This window comes from Lethenteron reissneri, chromosome 36 (genome assembly GCF_015708825.2).
Source record: "Lethenteron reissneri isolate LAM-NWPU_2019-01 chromosome 36, ASM1570882v1, whole genome shotgun sequence".
NCBI lineage: Eukaryota > Metazoa > Chordata > Hyperoartia > Petromyzontiformes > Petromyzontidae > Lethenteron > Lethenteron reissneri.
The window spans coordinates 4,907,781-4,924,886 of NC_083814.1; the positions used below are offsets into that span (position 1 = coordinate 4,907,781).

General features: G+C 42.7%; 1 protein-coding gene across 1 annotated transcript in view; it reads right to left on the reverse strand.

The window, feature by feature from the left end:
- Positions 1–17,106, reverse strand: part of LOC133351033 (calmodulin-binding transcription activator 2-like) — a 615,463-nt gene that overhangs the window by 46,369 nt on the left and 551,988 nt on the right. The window contains 1 exon segment of the mRNA XM_061565919.1: positions 10,230–10,357. Within this exon segment, the coding sequence (XP_061421903.1) occupies positions 10,230–10,357 (128 nt within the window).

The following is a 17,106-nucleotide window of genomic DNA, read 5'->3' on the forward strand; positions in this document are numbered from 1 at the left end:
TGCTCGCAGCAGCTTTTGGCTCACCATCGAACAAAGACTGTCACTGCATCTCGCGCTTCCAGATGTGCTTCTGTGGCCGTCTGGAATGCTCTTCCTTCCGATATTAGGAACCTACTGGAGCTATGCACTTTTAAATGTAGATTGAAAACTCATGGTGTCTAGATGCACGAATATCCAAACCATGTAACGCGTTACAGGCATTGCACCAGTGAGCAACCTTGCCACAATTCACCAATAAAGAGGGCATCACTTTTTATTGCTATTAACTCTTTTTTTTTTTAAATAGTCAAGGATGATGATGGTGACAACCTAAAACACTGTTCAGGAAGGCAAAGAGAAAGCACCTCAACCGTCATTCCCCCGTGATGGCTCAAGGACAACTGGTTTTCATAGAGTCGTCACCGACACACTCCACATTGGTATCTCAGTCGCAGCGTGTCTGTGACCCCCATGTGAACAACACAGTACGGCAGCGTGTTGCTGCGAGGCGAAAGAGAAGCGAGATTGAGCGTGAAGGACCTCTGACTGGCGCGGTTGACTACATACGGTGTGAAAGACGTTCAACATACATAACATACAAGGAGGGAGCTTGGACCTGCCATGGATCTGCCCTTATGCACGAGGCCTTTAGAAGAAGGACGACGTTGGGTTAATTCTGAAAGGAAAGGTGTGGTCTCACAAATAACCCAGGGAATCACACCCTGGGGTCTTGTCGCTCATTTGGTGCAATGCAAAACGCCGGCTGAAATGTTTAATCAACACTGTTGCATAGAAGGGAACATGCAGTCTTAATAAAAAAATATAGACAGCTCGTATATTTATAACCAGGAAAGAACCCACTGAGATAGTGTTTCTTTTGCAGGGACATCCAAGGTAAACTGCAGGCAAAATAAAATACTTTACAAGGTACATAAAAAAAACAGTGTGAATAAAATCAATATACAATAACGTGATAAATATCGAATTAATAAGTAATGCACACATACTTTTACAAACTGTTGCTGACTTCAGATAGTGTTCAAGTGACGAAAGCTGCCAACAGCAGCATAATACAAGAAAAAGGTAAACATGTCCAAACGTTTTAATTAATATTCTTGACGCTCTTGGTAGCAGTCACTTAAAAAGAGATTGAGGTCAAACACTGTGGTGTAAGGGTCAGCACACTGTGGACACGCAGAGGGCGAGTTTATTAAACCCCCCCTGCCTCCGTCCACCCAGGAGTGCAAATGCATTAACACCGCAGTTAGTCGATCGGGAAGGCCACGTGGTGGCGGTGGGGTAAAGTGCGAACACTCACGACCTCTTCCAAAACATCTAGGCAGCGTGGAAGAGTAGGCCAAATACCATCTTAAGTGGGTCACTCTGAGGGCTCCCTCAAGCGGTGGCAGCCCCTTCCATCAACAGCGGTGTGAGTGGGGTAATTTCATCTTTGCGCCTTCACATTTCCCGCGCGGTGGACAACTGCACGGGGCTATTACTGGAAAGAGGAGCGACAGAGGGCCGCACCCGTTTATACGCAGTGCGCACTCTCGTCACTCCAGGAGCCGCATGAGTGGAGGCGCGCTCGCTGCTATGTGACCTTGATCATCTCCCGTGTGCGTGTTGGGTTTAATGCGGAAACGGGGGGGGGAGAGAGATTTGCCCGAAATGATGACAGTACCTCGCTGGTTATTCATAAACGTCAATAATAATATCGTCAACGACCGCTCAGAATGACACGCTCCGAATGTGTTCCACTGCCTTCTGGTATTTACGCGCTAAAATGAAACCTTTCCCATGGACGACCGCAGTCTCTGGATTCAAGTGACTTAGCGGCCAGTTGCGTGCGTGCTCTCTGCGTTCATCAACTTACATCCTCGCCTGTATCCGGCGAATCAGCTGATGGCCAGAGGATTTTTAGTTCACTCCAAGTTTAGCAACAAAATTCGCCACGTCAATAAACGGCAGCAGGGGGAGTAGTTTCAATGATATCCATGAGGATGAAGGCCCATAAAGGAGTAAGTTCAGATCCAATAGTGCGGTGCTGGTGTGCGTGTGTAGTTTAACTATTGTCAAAGGGTACATTGCTCGTGTTAAAAAAATCTAAGAATTATTAGCATTGAGGACGTTTTTGTTTTTTCAATATCTAGCAAGGTTGGCCAAGTAAACAGTTCCAATATTATGAGCTTGAGCATTGTCCTGTATATGCATGTTAAAAGCTACAGTTAAAAATCACAGGATCTGATATTGATCAGTCTTCTTGAGCGTTTTCTTTTAAATGCATCAGCTAAATCACATGTGAATAAAATTGCAGCATTTACCAATGAAACTGCTCATCCAACAGTGCTGTCAAATCGTGAGGGATTTTAAAAGTGTGGACAATTCTCGTTGCTCCGCCTAATGGCTTCAATTCAAGCCTCATCACGGAAAGCTCAGTTAAACTAAATATAATTGAAGCTAAATATTTCTCAGTGACAAACAAGCAACACGTCGTTCCTGTTGAGACAAAAACTGAAAAACGACACACCCTTGCGAATATTTCCACGCTCCATATTTACGCTCAAGAATGAGCAAACGAGCTGCTGCTCCTTTGCTGCAATGGACTTGTTTGGTTACGTTCCCACGACGTGGGAGTGACGAGGCTGGCTGTGTAACTTGGGAACGCAAGGCCCGCCTGCCACCCCCCCGAGGGGCATGCAACCACCCACTGAAGCCACCGTACCCCGGGGGAAGTGCACGGCGAGTGCTTGTGAGCCATCGCTTGGCAACCAGAGAGCGCTAATTCAGAGCTGGACCTATGCACGACGGGCACATTGCCACGTTAAAGAGGTCGGCGCATTCACACAAACATTGCATCACGGAGATGTGTGAGGAGTTATCCTTTCATTGTGCTGAAAATCACAGTGGCCTTTATGCAGCGGTCTATGTCCGTGTGTATTGAATTGCATTACACTGTGGGAAGCGGTAGTGAAGCGGTTAGCGCACTGTGCTACGAACCCGGCGATACGAGTTCAATTCCCGCTAATTGCCAACACCAGTGACGATTATCTGACACAGTCCTGGGCTTCTCCTCGGTCGACTCAGCCTCAAATGAGTAGCTAGTGTGGTGTTTAAGCATTGCCACACGGGAGACAAAGGTGGTCACGCATTGTGCCTTCATAGGTGCTCGCTAACTGCACTTGCCCCAACAGTATGTAAAGGCTATACGGGGGACCTTTGTATTGTTTTGTATTTCATTAATATATTTTAAATACAATGAAACTAATTGAAAAGTAACTTTAAATTATACCATTATGATAAATACGAACTTTTTTTTAATAAGAAGTATACAGGAGGATGTCTAACTTTTGGAAAGCCACAATAAACCACTGTAATGAAAAGATTGTAAAACGACGGGTTGGTGGTAGATAATAGGAGGTGGTTGAATTGTTGCCAAAATCTGAAAATTACTGACATTTCCTGTTCACATCAGGCTTTTTTGAGGTTGCATAAATTTGCCTCGATAAGCAAACAATTAATGCATCCAGAAGCAGTATTAACCAGCCCCCACCCCCAAAAAATCTTCCCCATCAGCAAATTCTTTAGGCAAGGGGTGCTCTGATCACCACAGGAGACCCACCATGATACACAATCCCTGCTTAAATATTGAGTTTCTTTTCTTATTGTCGTTGCTGTTGTTGTAATTTGAACCTTAAACTACTCCGGTAGCATAGCCAGATTGTGATTAAAAAAAGATTCCAGTGGATGTGATTCAAGGTTCCTTTCACGAGCCAGTGATATAAACCAATGTGAAACCCCTCTACTATTGCAATACGCATACGATTTCATTTCCAGTCGGAGAATATTTTAAAATTATTATTGATCACATTTCACCAGTTTTTTTTATTTGAAGATGATTCAGGCTGTGTGCACAGTACATCATTTGCAAACTAAATGTCGGGATAAAAGTATTATTGCGCTGCACAAATGAATGCCATGATTTTAACAAACTTGCACTAAATTCACAGGAATATTTGTAAGATAGCCAAATATTTACTTTTAAATTTCACACATATCACACATTAGGAGAAATTGTGAATGAAGTGATTATAATGGTGTAGTTGTGTTTTCACAAAAGATGGATTGCTGAAAACTGTGGTTGAGAATTTGAATATGAATATAAGTTTTGCAATTGATCATTGGTCTAAACAAAAATAACTCTGCGGTGGCCGGGTGGCTCAGATAACAGAGCGATAAGCTGGCACCGCAGAACCTGGGTTCAATCCCAGCCAGCTGCCTGTGACTAAACTGGGCTCTCAAGTGTTTGGAAATTATGGTCTTAGCCTGGTCACCCATAGCTGCTCACCTCCCCACCCTCCCATCACATTACATTTGGTTCTGCATTTCATTCGTCTCAAATTCAGCTCTGAGAATGAAAAATATAAGTTTGACAACCATGTGACCTACATTACTCTCAGCGGCAGAGCGGATGGGAAAATACTTCCTTGACCTTGCGGACCAGAGGTTACTTTAAGGGATCTCAGAGTAAGCTCTGCGATATCTGCTTTTGAGGCCTGTTCTGTAACATGAACTATGTAAACTTTAGCTGGCAGATTTGACAAAAACAAATGTCAAGCTCATGAGCTGATCTATCAATCAATCGTGTGTCTCCTTCGGACACGCCACGTGTGTATCAAGTCCCTCTGCTTAATTGAGGGGCATAACATATGGCAGATGGCGGATAAAAGTCTCCGGGTTTATTAACGCTCTGGCAGTTTGAAATATATTCAAGACTTAATGCAATGATTGTGCCCGAACAGATAAGAGCTTAATGATTTGCATGTCCATTCACTTGTGTTTTAAATTAGAAGGCTTCTCCAATTGATTTATTCTCATTCAAATCAGGGGGCATTTGGGTTTATCTGGGTTTTGGTCAAATATGAATGCTCGATAAAAACGACCCCTCTGAAATATCCTGGTGAGAGAAAAAAACAATGGTATTATTTTCACAACGGTAACAAGGTTTATTCATTGATGCCAGATGGCGAGATACTGAAAGAGCAGATCTTGGTGGATGGCCTTTGTTGACTTTGTTGACTTTGCAACGGCTCCATGACACAGGAGATAGCAGAATGTGAAGCCAGGTGCGGTGGCATCAACGGAATTGATGGCCACGACCTTGTGACCTTGAATCCCAGCAGTCTTTGGCAGCAATAACTGCATACAACCCGAGTTCAAGCTTCAACCCAACTTTCGATGTGATTAACGAATGTAAATAGAAAGAACCCAAGAGTATGAATGTAAATATTTGAGTTAAAGGGCTCAATTTTACTGTACAAGTGTTAACAAAACATGGCCTTATTTTTAATGCTAAGTAGGCAGTATTTGTTCATCATGACTATGGTATTAAAACTACATGGTGTTTCTACACCACTCAAAGTGCCTTCCTCTGAATTTGTATTAATCGAATGATACTACTGAGTTAAGTTTTGCTTGACAGATTCATATTCATCTCTCTTCCCCTTCCAAGGCAAATTCACAGACGCCAAGGGGCTCCACGAAATTGTCGTACACCACGCATACGTACAATGCGACAAAAGGCACCACGGTGGTGAGATGTTAACTACCTTGCCTGGTATACAGTAGGTCGTGGGTTCGATCCCGACCCTGACTCATGTATATTTGGAGTTTGTATGTTCTCTCCGTGGTCGCGTGGATTTTCATCCGGGCAACTTTGGGTTTTCCCTCCACATTTAGAAACACGCATTGAGAGAATTTGGCTGTTATAAATGTCCACATGATAAGCCACTTCATTGAGCTATAATTTGTGGGCAGGTTGCTTCTGAATAAGAGCTGTATAGCTCAGGAGGCTTTACCTGGTTAAATATTTTTAGTTTTGTAATACGAATATATACCTACCATCTGCTACTGAGGTTTCCGAATCATTCCTCCTTTCATTCAGTCTTGTTTAGAAACAATGTAAAGCCAGGCGAGATATACCCACTCAACATTGTGGGCCCTTTCAAAGCCAAACAAAGGCCAAGTATGCATATCAACCGTTCTTCCCCACTAATTTACATGTTGAATGAGCGCGATGTGCATCTGTAGTAGGCATCGCCAACACGGCATGATGCATGGCGACACAATGAGACTTCCAGTCGCCGACGCTTGATGAAAATTTAAATAGTGTGGCAGGTGTTGGCATTTTGACACGGTGAGAGGTGATTCCCGTTGGTAATTACCAACGCAGCAAGCAACTGTAGACATCGCTATGTAATGTGCAATTGCAACGGTGAGTCTTGCTGTTGTTTTAAAAACACTTATGTACTTTAACGCGGATTTTTTCGCGACCAATATTATCCACAATAGAGGTTTTATTGGGTTAAATCACGTAAATATAAATGTATCGTTAAACCCGCCACCACCCGATACAGGCGGTATGTTTTGGGTTTTACTCTCCAACACACAAGCAGTGTGCTGTACTAGTAACGAATTGGCACGTTCTGTTTACGTGACAAACCTTACTAATTGGCTGTGTCGGGTGGTGGCGGGTTTAACGACACATTTATATTTATGCGATCTCACACAAAAACCTGTATTATGGACTTGTGTACTTTACTTTACACTTGTTGGCAAGCTGGGACCTAGCAAATGGGTAATGCACATTCGTGTGTTAGTGAAGTATTCATAACCAAAGATCTCTTAATATCAGGCGGGAGGTGTAGACATCATGATTCTTAAATATTGATAAGTGCTTGGCATTGTTTATGCATATCCGCAGCAGAAAATCCTATAAATATGCAAAATCCTCATCAATAATAACGTGCATCATTATTTTTTTAGGGTTTAATTAACACTAAAAGGCAATATAAAACAATGAATTATCCACAAGCTCTCCGATTAGTCAATTTGTGTGCATATTTGCACATGCGATTGATTAAAAAAGCATTATAAAACATATGTCTTGATGCAAGAGAGACATATCTTTATATTCTACATTTTTTTTAAAGTAAATGCGCTAATGATATAACAGAACCTGCATTGTGTAGCTAATTGTATTTTCAACACTCCACGGAAGACGTTTACAGCTGATATTTATAACGTTAATGTAAAAAAAAACATAGTTAATGAAATTGTATAAACAAGCACAAATATTCCCTATTTATTTGCATTGATTGGTTTAGGTATGCCACAAAGCATGCGTAGGATATGTGCAATTAGTTGGGTAATGTGAGTCCAGTTTGGGGTGACAGTATTGTCTACTTACGAGTAATTTCCAAACATCAAGTGTGGCTCATGTGGTGACCGAGCAATGGACATTAAATATATATATATACAATCGATATATTGACTACTTTAACATTGACTTAGCATTACCTTGACGGGGTTTGATGTCAAAATTTCACCCTGGATGTCTTCTATGAATAGTGTCAAAGGATGTGGGATGTGTCTAAACTCATGCACATGTAATCCATGACCGGGGCATATATCTCGAGCCTGGCTATAAGCTCTGAGAAAAGAACTCCAAAGACACCTCTCGATTTGGTCACCTCTACATTGTTTACACATATATATAGTGACGACAAGTCGAAATATAAATACAATGTTGACGTATTATAATGCAGTGACATCGCGGATGTCACTGTGTAATGCCGGCCCTGGAGGGGCTCGGTGAGCACTGACTGACAGCGCTGGATGGCACCACGCTCTGCGTGCAGTGCCGACCCCTACAGGATAGGGTGTGAGAGTGCCGGCCATGGGAATGGGGTTACTCAGGGACATGGCACTCTGGTTGACCCCGAAGGACACGTGATCGGTAAAGTCTACACAGGGCTCCCAGGTAGGGGCTAGGGGTGGTCACGTGTCAGGTCCGAGATCCTGCTCGAGCATTCTCGAAGGTGGTCGTGGACAAGGGCGGAGCCAGCCACAGAGGATATAAGCCGGGTCCCCGAGAGGGACCGGCTGCTGTTGCTAATCCTTGAAGAATCTATGTTCTACGTTTTACGTCCTACAGAGTCTCCAACACGTGGACCTGGACCAAAACTGTGGTCCGGTCCGTTGTAGCTAGTTACCGTGTAATTAGTGCGGTTAGCCTGGTGGACCACCACTATATAGTACGTCTCAGTTGAATCCACTACAATAATAAAAATAATTCAACAGAAAAGAGATTTAACGTCAGGCAAGATAATCGTGCCATGAGGTCTGGCATATAAGCGGGCTAGCTATCATGAGTACCATCCGACACGCGAAGAGGGAGGATGCCGCCCCGTGAGATCTTTAGCACTTGCCAGTCATTCTTTATCCCGAGCCACGAATGCAAAAAACATTTTCCCCCCACCCTGTACGCAAATAGCAGCCTATTTCGCAACTGGGACTCCACACTCAGTCGTCTGTTTATCAAGACCCAACTAAAATTAGAAGCAAATCGTCCCGTGTAGTAGTAGTAAAAAAGCCCGGGTGTGCGGAAAATATCTAGCCTCTGAAGTAACGTCTTGGGTGTCGCTGACGTCACTGGCAGATCAGCGGACTCGCATCAGCAAGGCCAGCTATATTTGCACCCTTTCATCAGCGCGGAGGCAGACTTTCTCTTTTTTCCATCCCAAGTTTGGGATTCATGACTGAACGGGGGGGGGGGGGGCAAGCGGCCATCTGCGCAAACAGCTGTGGCCACCGTGGGTTTCCAAAGGTTCATTCATCAAGATTGTGTTGTTGCAGAAATACATGAGTGGAAATTCATATGCTTGGACTTTTAAAGATTTCGTACAATAACGTAGCAACCACCCCACCCTTCCCACCCAGTCTGTGCAATGTTGTTTTTGTTCATAATATAGTTTTTTTGGGTAAGATAGCGTGAGTATAAATGTGTCGTAACCCGCCACCACTCATCACAGCCAACCAGTAAGGTTTGTGACGTAAATAACATGTGCCAATTAGTTAATACTTCAGCCCACCGCTGTGTTGGAAAGTAAGCCACAACATTTACAATTTGAGTACGACGTTTTGCGGGTAATTATACATCCAGCATCATAGGGCGATTTGCCAGAATTGTGAAGAGATCCAAATGCTTCCGGTCCTAAATAGAGCAAGATGGCGTCGTCACTGTCACCCAAACAGGTGCGGAGATCAGAGGGGGGAGGGGGGTTATCGTAATTATATAACAATAGATTGTTAATTACAGTTGATAAGCAAGTGTTGCCTTTACATGGCATACAATTGTAAAGTGTGTTACTTATAATACGCTTCCAGACCACACAAAGTATTTTTAATGTGTTCTAAATATATACTTTTTTAACTAGGGGTATTTTCATTGCATTCTGTATACGTGCATTTATTCCATAAAGGAACATATTCAATTAGCGTGAGATCAGAAAAATATTATCATCCTAACTACCCCTATCCCATTTAATTTATGTTGTGTGATAGGTCTCCCACATGGGAAATCATTGCTCGGACTTGGGGCATTCCACAGAATTACAACTGCCACAGAAGGGATGGAGACACGTTATTAATCCTACTTAGCATTGTTTTAATTAAATATGTACTAGATCATGAACAACAGTCAGCTGGACTTTCTTGTTTGCTTGCCTCTAATGTCAAACGAGGCTTGGTTTTGGTCACAACGTGTAGGAACCTGAAAATATCCTTCCCTTACTTTTGCATCACCATTTCCATCAGAGTAAACTATTAAATGTACTTCATCTTTATATGTATGTATGTTGAACTTCTTTCGCACTGTACGTAGCCAACTAAACACAAAAAACAGTTCTAACGAAATTAGTTTTCAATCTAGATTTAAAAGTGCATTATAGCTGCCAATGGCTTCCTAATATCGGATAGAAGAGCGATCCAGACGGCCGCAGAAGCACATCTGAAAGTGCGAGGATGCAGTGACCGTCTAAGTTCGATGGCCAGCCAAAAGCCGCTGCTGCTGCTGCCAGGATAACCGGAGTTCTCGTGATGACGACACTTCCACAGCAACAGTCAATAAAAACCTACCCACGTACTCCACTTCACTTACCCTGTTCACAATAGCGAACAACTCTCAGATGGGGTTGTACCGCCTTTTTTGTTGGGCGCGCAGTCCGACGTTTTCACTCCGCGTACTGCGATCTTCTCCAGGAAACCGAATTAATGTTAAGAAGCTCCCAGCACAGCGGCTCGACCCGAAAGTGCATCGGAGAGCCGTCGCGGCACAGCCGTGCAAACCCACGCGGTGAGAAAAGCCTCAGTTGAAAGAGAGAAGCACGCCGAGGAGTTCAGAGACAACTCACCTGCACCTGCGTGCTGCTGCCCTCTCCGCTGCCCGCCATCGGCTTTTGCTGCTGGGCCGCTGTCATCTCTGCCATCCGCCTCTCCATTTGCTCCAGTCGCTCCAGGATGGACATCCTGAACTGATTGTCTGCGGCACCACAAACACACACAGCGCAATGGATGCGGCGTTCAGCGCAATGTCAGCAACGTTTAGCATTTCACGGGCAATGCTGGATTCCGCTACATATAACCGGGAATGTTCCCAAGCAACGCAAAACTATTGTTTTCGTGAGCAAGGTGGATCACCCGCAGCTATCCGTGCTACGCTAGCGTTTATTAATGCATTCCTAGGGTTTAGTTTGCACGAGGGTTGGTGGTCATTTACAGATGTAATCGAATTTGGGAATGCACAAACATTTGCATGCACATAACAGGTCCCCTGAGGGCAACTGACAAGTGGGTGAGATGGAATGGTCAATCACTTTTCTCTCATGACAGATTCTAGCCCCTGGACTAGCACCATGGTCATAATATTGATATGTTACGAACAATAAAATGTTGGTTGGAAAAACAACACGAATAATAATTATCACAAGATAAACAGGATCAAAGGTATTTTCAAGGCATTGTGATGTAATTATAAACAAAAATGTACACGTGAATGGTTAATATTAGAGAACAGGTTCTTAGCTCCAATTTTGTAAAATAGCCATCCTTGTATTCTCATTTAGAAAGGATGCCAATTAATAGAATGCGTCCACCAAGGAGATGGAGCGATTAAAATCATCCTCGTGCAGGTGCTCGGCAGACTGTTACATGACAGAACTGTAATAGGCAGCAATTAAACTGTTAAACTAATTTATTTGACCAGATAAGGCCTACTGAGATATCCAGCTCCTTTTCAAAAGTGACCTCGCTATCACAAATGATAGCTCAATGAAGTGGCTTATCACGTAGACATTTATAGCAGCCAAATGCTCTAAACGCACATTGATTCTAAATGTTGAGGGAAAAACCAGAGGACTCAGAGAAAAATCCACGTGACCACGGAGACAACATGCAAACTCCAAATATACAGGCGTCAGGGTCGGGATCGAACCTACAATTTCCTGTATACCAGGCGAGGTAGTTAACATCTTGCCACCGTGGCACCAGTGGCGACTTAGGAGAGGCTTTTAACCAGCAATGGATTGATCATGGCTACTGCTGATGATGATCAAATGAGAAGTTATTGTGTTGCACAGTGACTGGCACTTGTCGTGGACGAGGATGTGTGATGCTATAGACATGTTAATCCAGGGATGAACTGTGAAGTCAATTGGGACACATTTGACGCACATCAACTCATGAAAGGGGTCGAATAAGGAAGGCGAGCGGATGGGAACAGCAGAGATTAACATCGTGTGGTCATCACATTGGCAAAGATGACGGGCTTTTCAAATTTATGCACAGGTGCAAATGTGTATACAACAACTTTTTAGGAGCGTTAGCAAAACATCAACCTTTGTGCACACGAGATAGCTGTGATTAATATTAAAACGGTAACAGAAATCAGCAGGTGTGCTATTTCATGACTCAGAAATTCAACGGTCGCCAGTTTATTAGCTACCTGCAGACAGCCTAACATATATCACTGGAAACAAAATAATAGATATTTTGGATGATTTATATTACACGAATAGTACTCAAAGCTGCTGTAGTGAGACAGAAAAAAACAGCAGCTGATTAAAAAACAAGAGCTCAATACCTTGGTCAATAGCCCCTAATGAGGCCTCATGTAGGCTTATTGTCGATTTTCATTGTGGGTTTGCTAAACCATTAGATATTTAGGTGCTAAATCAGCATCAAACTAAGACAGCCTGCAAAGATAGAGTTCAGTTTTATCAGATTTGTTTTACCCATAAAATTATTAGCCTTAAGATAGTGTGACAAATGGTTTCCACATCACCGAGTTTCCTTCCAGATCAATAATTCACTTACATTTTCTTTTTGGGTGTACATAAAACGATTATCCAATACACAAGTGCAACACTAACAATTGCTATAGTTGTAGAGAAACTGACCATAATAGACGAATTCACTTGCATGGATTTTTTTAGAGATGTAAACACACTTTTTTTGTGACCAAAGCTGAATGCAAACTTCAGCCAATCGGAATGGGGAGAAAACATGGGAAGCCAGCTGCTAACCCAGCGATGCAAAGTGAACGTTAGAATCGTGTGGAACATCACAAAGGCTGTCCTCCTCTGTGCAGTCTGGTAAACTAGAAGGAGCAGCAAGTAGATGACACTCGGTCAGTTTAAATAGACGATTAAACGTCTGGGAATAGTGTATCTGAATTGGGGAATGAAGGACATAACTTTGGAAGGATGGACAGGAAGGGTAGTAATGGGGAATTTTCGAGCACAGAAGGGGCACGTTATTATTGTTGGAGGAAGAACCTGGAGGGAAGGAGACTTGAAAACGTCTGGCAAGCTCTGTAGGAGGATGACGAGAAATTTGTAAGAGGGCACGTGGAAAGGAGGAGGTCGTGAAGGTGGTGCCCTAGAGTGCTGTGAGAACACTAGGAAGAATAAACTATTTCCAAAATGGGACCTTTTTTGCCAGTATCAAAAGGTCCCATTTTGTAGCTGCTCACCCCGAGCTATAAATACTTCTCATAGTGCATTGTCCTTGTGCTGTTCGCCTTTTGGCGTTCTCTGGTCTAATACTGTTTGAGACTAGGCCCTAAAGAAGGCTGTCTCTGGTGTGGACCAATCAGTTTCAAAGACAATGCATATATAATTATCAGAGGATGTTTGTTTGCATATTCACCACAAGTACTGAATGTGGTTAATGCGAACTTGATTGCTTGCAAAAGGTTTCTGTTTGGTGTTTGAACATCTTAACACCAGTTTTATTAATCAGCCCAACTACCGCCCCCCTTTGTTCTCCAATACCCTCCCTCTCCCGCATAATGAATAGATGTTATCAATCCGCTTAACTCAGCGTAGCACTTGCCCCCTCTCGATCCCTCAACAGCAACCCCCCCCTCCCCCCTACCTTGGCTCCCCCCCCCCTCTTACCCTATATAGTCGCGTTTCTTTATTAGCTCTCTTCACTTATTACAGTGAATTTGGCTCTAACGGTTCCACCTGAAGACGGAAGCTTGTGTTGCCTCCGAAACGTCGTGATTTAATTTAGTTGTTTTTTCATTTATTTATTTTTTACCTACGTGACTTTACCGAAAAAACCAAAGAATATGAATCCTTGCAGTCACGAAAACTTCAAATCTAGAACCAGTTTCATTGACAGAAAGGGTAAAACCTATTCTTATTTTTCATAATAAACTATTTGTTGGAATAGAACTTTGGGGGTGGGGGTTGGGGGGAATCTATTGTTAAATAAAAGCTGCTTTTCGAATTTTCTGAAATGAACTCCTATTTTATTTTCTGACCCCCTAAGCATGAGAGACACATTCTCCACAGTAGATTCCTCGAATAGAAAAGCCACATGTTAAACACAAAAATAACATGATCTGTTGAAAAAGTATGAAGAGGTGCAGCTAAGTGGGCGACAAATACATCTATTTGCAGTTTACACCCAAACAATGTCACACATAAACACAGGATATACTTTAAGCTTACACACCTAGCAATATAAAGCTATATAAATGTGTTATTGGGTAAAAAAACAAAAACGTGACATCCCTCGTGTGTGCAACTATCCAAATCCTTTAAACAATGCTCTTACCGAGTAAATGAATGAGGAGCTTTGTCTTTGTCTACAATACACACTGTAACGTAAGTTTAAAAGCAAAACATCCTTACGAGTGAGGGTAACATGCATGACATTGCACCGAGTTCGTCGGTGAAACGTGTTGAGCTGAGACGACGCCTCGCGAGGTTGGCATTGGATTGAGGAAATAAAGGTAGGTGAGGGTCTATCCCAGTTCGCAAAACAAGTTCGTAATACACCTTTTGGGTGAGAACGCGTAAATATAAACGTGTCGTTAAACCCACCATCACCCGACACGGCCAATTAGTAAGGTTTGTCACGTAAATCCTTATTCAAATTTGGTGACCCCCCCAAACTAAACTAAATTCGCTTGGGCAGGGCACGTCGCGAGAATGGACGGGGCACTGATGGGTGAAACTAGCAGCGGAGAGAAAGCCAAATGTAAGGAATGGACGCAAAAAGAATCGACATCTGTAGAAATGGACTAAATGAGATCAACTTGCGTGCAGGAGCTACAGTTCTGATATTGTGACAGCTTTGGGAAGGCTTTCATTCAGCAGTGGATAGATCATGGCTGCTCCTGATAATGCATATATAAACATAAAATATGGTGGTCAGAATGAATGGGGAACAGCTTCAAAACCAGTGACTTGCTATATTTGGGAAGCTGATTTAATTTTTGTATACAGTAGCTCACCGGATTTGAATACAGAGAAACCTGTCTGATATTGGCCTAAAACTTACACAATGCGGATTACCCTAGATCCACTCAGAAATCACCAGATCCAGCTTAATTCCGATGTGCTTTTGCAAGCCATACCATACTTCAAATCGCATTAAAATTCAGCACACCAAACAAAAGTGTCCTCTATCCAACGTTAGATTTGAATGAAACTGTTGCTTAACAGAGAGGTGTTTAAAAACCCCGTGGAAAAAAACATCTGTTGAATAACCACGAAGCAGTGTAGCTAAGTGGGTGACAAAATACATCTCTTTGCAGATTATACCCAACCAATTTCACACATGCACACAGGGTACACTTTACGCTAATGCAACTCGCAACATAAACCTACCGTGTGCATAACTTTCGTTAATTGTCGACACTCTGCATCATTAACATTACGTGAGTATAAGTACACGGAGCGTTTAGGGATGAATGAACCCGTTGTTGCCAAATGGCTCATTACACAGCAACGGACGTCACAATTGATTTTGCAATCGGGCTTGTGTTACAGAAGGGTTACTATGCTAATTACAAACCAATCCGTTTTGCTGGACTGCTTAAATGTAATGCTTAATACTGGTAGGAACCACCTGGTTCCACCAGCCCACAGGGGATTATTGTGTCCGTCCGTCCGTCGTGCATCCAAAAATGGGAGGGGTGGGGCTGGGTGGAGAGGGGAGGGTGGGGAGGGGCTGGGTGGGGAGGGTGGGGAGGGGCTGGGTGGGGAGGGGAGGGTGGGGAGGCGCTGGGTGGGGAGGGTGGGGCTGGGTGGGGGGTGAGAGGGGCGGGGCTGGGTGGGGAGGGGCTGGTCACCCCGTGGTGCCCTTATAAAACTCAACGTTTAACCTACTCATGCCGGCTTGTGCCCGCCCTCACAGTCGGCCATATTTGCGGAATACACCACGCCGCCGTTGACCCTGGCCATTGACCGAGCAACCCAACGTTCCTATCAGCTCCCTCCGCAGGAATGTGTTATGTGGCAGTTCAGAGTCACGATGATAAATTAATTAGGACTGGGTAAACACATATAACAAGTTTTTTTGTTGACAAACCAGAATATAAATGATGGCCAACTGGCTTGATAAATCAGTCTTTCATTCCATTCAGAGTACACGTTTAAAAACGTTTAAAATAATAATGATTTGTACACGAATGAAGTTTTACTTGCCGTTTATATTTTCTTCCATTTGGTTACAGTATACAACAATCAGTACAATTTCTTTGTATGAATAATAATTCGTAATTCTTTGGATATACAAATTCTAGTATTGTAGTTTGAATTTATGCTATAGTTTTTCAGTTTCAGCTGTGGCATCAGAATTGTTAGCTTCACTGTCTGTGTAAAAATATGAGACTACCATACACAAAAGATCATCATCAGCATCAACCAGGATCAATCCACTGCTAGATGAAGGCATCTCAAATCTCGTATGATCTAGCGATGTCTTAAATCCACCGAGCACCTGAACACAAGCTGATGTCCATCTCTTCGGTGCATGTTATCTCAGCCACCTGTACATGAAATTATGCTTCTGAACAAGCATTCTCAAATTGAATCACATACTATTTTACAAAGTTCCTTCTTGAAACGAATGGTAACTTTAATCTGACGAAATAGGAACTTATTGTGAATATGAACGCTACCAATAATTAAGGTGTTGACCCCCGAGAAGACAATAATTGCAGTCATTGAAAGGCTGTTAGTTTTAGAATACAGTTTTCATAATTACTCGGAAAAATATGTAATTAAAATACATAAAAGATAAACATAAAACTATTACAATGACATTTATCAAATTCATGGCAGCTGCACTAATCAGGCTATAACCAGAAATAAACGAGTCAAAGTTAAATATTGCGTTTTAGTACTTACGTAAAACCCGATTGGGTAATGATTGAACTCCATTCTGGCGCCCGGCACTGAACGGATTTCAATGGATGCCGAATCTAAGCCTGTTGGTGACCAACGCATGAAGAATCTATACCGCAGAAAACCGCTTAATTCGTGCCTTCGCAAACAACACGAGCATGAAATAAGTAGAGCAAGGGAAAGCCATGTAATGTGGAGGGCAGTTGTGTCACAAAGGAGTTTGAGAAGACTGCTTTAGATTGACCTGCAAAAAAAATATTTCAAGTTCATTTGTATCTGATTTTGTTGGCCTCAGGCAGTCTGGGAACCTCAAAATAAACTCATAAGATTGATATGATCACAATGTGTGGTTATAAATCAAGGTTTATAATTATGGGCATATATATGAAAAATGTGAATAATTAAGATCGACAATTAATTTTTACGTGACAAAACACCTATATTTTTCGCTTTGCTTATGTCAATATTATTATGATGATCATGATGACGATGATACAATGACAGTATATATCGTATCGTATTGACTCTGAAGAAAATCAATTGGGCTTGGGCAGGGGCACAACGCTTGCAGCGATGATCATTGATG